This window comes from Schistocerca gregaria, chromosome 11, assembly GCF_023897955.1.
Source record: "Schistocerca gregaria isolate iqSchGreg1 chromosome 11, iqSchGreg1.2, whole genome shotgun sequence".
Lineage (NCBI taxonomy): Eukaryota > Metazoa > Arthropoda > Insecta > Orthoptera > Acrididae > Schistocerca > Schistocerca gregaria.
In genome coordinates this window covers 30,039,478-30,043,342 of record NC_064930.1, presented here as the reverse complement: position 1 = coordinate 30,043,342, position 3,865 = coordinate 30,039,478, and the positions used below count along the sequence as shown (strand labels likewise).

The following is a 3,865-nucleotide window of genomic DNA, read 5'->3' as shown; positions in this document are numbered from 1 at the left end:
GATTCAAAAATGCCCTCTAATGACATATGTAACACACATATGACAAATGATAGAGAGAAAGCAAGTAATTATGGAACTTTGTCTATAGCTGTTAATGTCAGTGCCCAGGCTGATCTACTTACTGCAAACAGAACCGACAGATGTGGTATTTGTGGCAAATTGTTTGCTAGGTCAGGTGATCTCGAGAGACATGTTTCTATCCATACTGGGAAAAGACTTCACAAATGTGATATTTGTGAGAAGTGGTTTGCCCAGTCACGTTATCTAAAGGCTCACACATTAATTCACACTGGAAAGAAACCTCACAAATGTGAGATTTGTGGGAAATCTTTTACTATATTAGGCAATCTTAACAAACATTTATTAATTCACACTGGAAAGAAACCTCACAAATGTGAGATTTGTGGGAAATCTTTTACTGTGTTAGGTGATCTCAAGAAACACGTATTAATCCACATTGGAAATAAACCTCACGAATGTGAGATGTGTGGGAAATCTTTTGCTAGGGAAGACCAGCTGAGAAGACATATTTTAATTCACACTGGAAAGAAACCACACAAATGTGAGATTTGTGGGAAATCTTTTACTATATTAGGCAATCTTAACAAACATTTATTAGTTCACACTGGAAAGAAACCGCACAAATGTGAGATTTGTGGGAAATCTTTTACTATAATAGGCAATCTTAACAAACACGTATTAATTCACGCTGCAATGAAACCTCACAAATGTGAGATGTGTGGGAAAGCTTTTGCGTTTTCAAGCTATCTGAAGGCACATACACTAATTCACACTGGAAAGAAACCTAACAAATGTGAGATATGTGGTAAATCTTTTACTATGTTGGGTAATCTCAAGAAACATGCGTTAATTCACACTGGAAATAAACCTCACAAATGTGAGATTTGTGGGAAATCTTTTGCTAGGGCAGACCATCGCAAGACACACATATTATTTCACACTGGAAATAAACCTCACAAATGTGAGATTTGTGGTAACTCTTTTAGTGTATTAGGCAATCTTAACAAACATTTATTAACTCACACTGGAAAGAAACCTCACAATTGTGAGATTTGTGGGAAATCTTTTGCTGCATCAGGCTATCTCAAGAATCATGTTGTAATTCACACTGGAAACAAACCGCACAAATGTGAGATTTGTGGGAAATCTTTCCCTATGTCAAGCCATCTCAAGAAACACGTATTAATTTACACTGGAAAGAAACCTTACATGTGCGATATTTGTGGGAAATCTTTTACTATGTTAGGTGATCTCAAGAAACATGTATTGATTCATACTGGAAATAAACCTCACAAATGTGACATTTGTGGGAAATCTTTTACTGTATTAGGCAATCTTAATAAACATGTATTCATTCACACTGGAGAGAAACCTCACAAATGTGAGATTTGTGGGAAATGTTTTACTATGTTAAGTGATCTCAAGAAACATTTATTAATTCACACTGGAAATAAACCTCACATATGTGAGATTTGTGGGAAATCTTTTGCTAGGGCAGATCATCGCAAGACACACATATTATTTCATACTGGAAATAAACCTCACAAATGTGAGATTTGTGGGAAATCTTTTACTATATTAGGCAATCTTAACAAACATTTATTGTATCACACTGGAAAGAAACCTCACAAATGTGAGATTTGTGGGAAATCCTTTACTATGTTAGGTGATCTCAAGAAACACATATTAATTCACACTGGAAAGAAACCTCACAAATGTGAGATCTGTGGGGAGTCTTTTGCTACATCAGGTTATCTCAAGACACATGCATTTGTACACACTGGAAGTGGACCTCACAAGTGTGGTATCTGTGACAAAAGTTTTACTTACTTGGATACTCTCAAGACACATGCATTACTTCACATCAGAAAGAAAATGTAAGTATGTGTTAGATTACGCAAATAGGTTTTCGTGGTTGGTGCCCCAAGGCCTATTAAATAATGTATGTACCAGGGGACAATAAATTGTACTTTCTGTGAAATAACTTTAAAATCTGGTAGAATTGTGGAAAAATTTGTAATGATGTGTAGTATAGATTGCTAACAGATAATGTGACAAAAATTCATACCTGTAGCTTTAGATGTCAAGAAATGGTATTACCAAATAAGAAACATGAATCAAATGTGTTTTTGTCATTAGCACTGCTGCTTTTTCCTATTGATCTTGCGACAAGAAGATTGTGACTTGTGATAAATCCTTACATTTGTCAGTAATCATGAGTATCTTGCAATATTCAGTATAAGGCCAAGGAAATGTGATGACTTGCTGCTTAATATTCCAAACAAAGTCATCATGTAGTACTTGTAGCTCTGTATTTTAGAAACAGTGACAGTAAAAATATATTCATGGCACTTGCTTCATTGAGGCTAGTAAACACAATACTGGAGAAACATGATTATAACAATTATTTTACTCGGATATGTTTTCTCAAGAGACTTAGTGTGTCACTAATAGTGTGTACATTTATGTTCTGCTGGTACTAATCGTGCATTAGTAAACATAACAACAAATTTAAGAACCTGCTTAATAGCATGTTTGGCCACCTTTGGAATACAGTACTTTGACAATTCTACATGATATGGGCTTGACACATCATTTACATGTTTCTGGGTGTATGTTGTACCAGTGCTATTCCACACGTTCAGATTAGCTAAATGGTGTGGTCAAGACATCAGTGTTAGTTAGCATACTACTCAGACCATGCACATGTGACATGGACAATTATCCTGCTGAAAGATGCGTCCACTATGGGAGAGCACACCAGGAATGAAGGAATCCGTGCAGTTGCAATAAATGTCACGTAGTCTGCAACTGTCATAATGCCTTCTGTTGCTAACAGGTGTCCCACACGAGCCAAAGTGGCTGCCCCCAGAGCATATTGGGCCCTCTATTTGGTGCCATTCATTTAGATGATAGCATATCTGGATGTGCAACTGACCTGGTGTAACAGGAAATGTCACCCATCCTGACAACCACACAGAACTATCCCATGACTAGCCACAGCTCTGAAGTGAAACATATTTCATAATGTGTTCCCCACTCGGTCTATCAATCCACCACACACACTTCACTCCCCCTCCATAGCAGCAGGCTAATTATTTCAAAATTACAAAAGTAGTAGTTTGATGTTTGAAAATGCTCCTTTGGACCGGTGGCTCTTCTTAAAGGATGCAACGTTATAATGGGGGGAACAAATAATTTCCAAAATGCAGTAAAAAAGTGGACAGGAATAGAAAACTAAAAGTATTTAAGAAGTGACAAAAAATAGTACAATAATTTAGAGTTTGAACTGGCCAATTTTTGCTATTGTAGAAATAATTTTGGCTATTGTAGAAACATACGGAGCCAACTGAAATGATGCACTGATAAGTGGTGTGGTGGTGCCAAGGCAACAGGTGTGCTGACCATGTACTGAGCCAGCAGGGACAGCATGAGGGCTGCCAAGATACATCAGTTGGGCAGTGCCTAAGCTGGTGCAATGGTGAAGCCAGTGGGCAGTGATGGAGTATTGTGCCTCAGAATGACAGTATTGGGGCCAGCAAATGTTGTTTCCAGTTGTGAAGGTCTAGCCTCGCAGATCATGAAAGCCTGTAATAGTGCATCAGATGGGTGCATCATCGAAGGCTGGGTGGTCATTTCCATACAAAAGGAGGTCTAGCTCAATAATATTAATAAGATTTATTAGTTTTCCTATAATCTCTGCAGTTTGCAGTATAAAAGTTAAAATTACAAAGTTATTGAAAGATACATTACAAACTGATTATATATCCATAATAAACTAACCCAATTAAGACAACTGTAACACTCTCATTGTTTTATTAAATCTTATTTCATGTACTTAGGT

At 37.0% G+C, this 3,865-nt stretch overlaps 1 protein-coding gene across 1 annotated transcript; it reads left to right on the top strand.

The window, feature by feature from the left end:
• The first annotated feature begins 464 nt into the window (after positions 1-464).
• Positions 465-1,940, top strand: LOC126295091 (zinc finger protein 99-like). Its single transcript, XM_049987349.1, has one exon. The coding sequence runs from the start codon at positions 484-486 to the stop codon at positions 1,900-1,902; it is 1,419 nt and encodes a 472-aa protein (XP_049843306.1). The 5' UTR covers positions 465-483; the 3' UTR covers positions 1,903-1,940.
• Positions 1,941-3,865: the final 1,925 nt, after the last annotated feature.

Coding starts and splice junctions, on each gene's coding strand:
- LOC126295091 (XM_049987349.1), top strand. CDS start 484: ATGTGTGGGAAATCTTTTGCTAGGGAAGACCAGCTGAGAAGACATATT.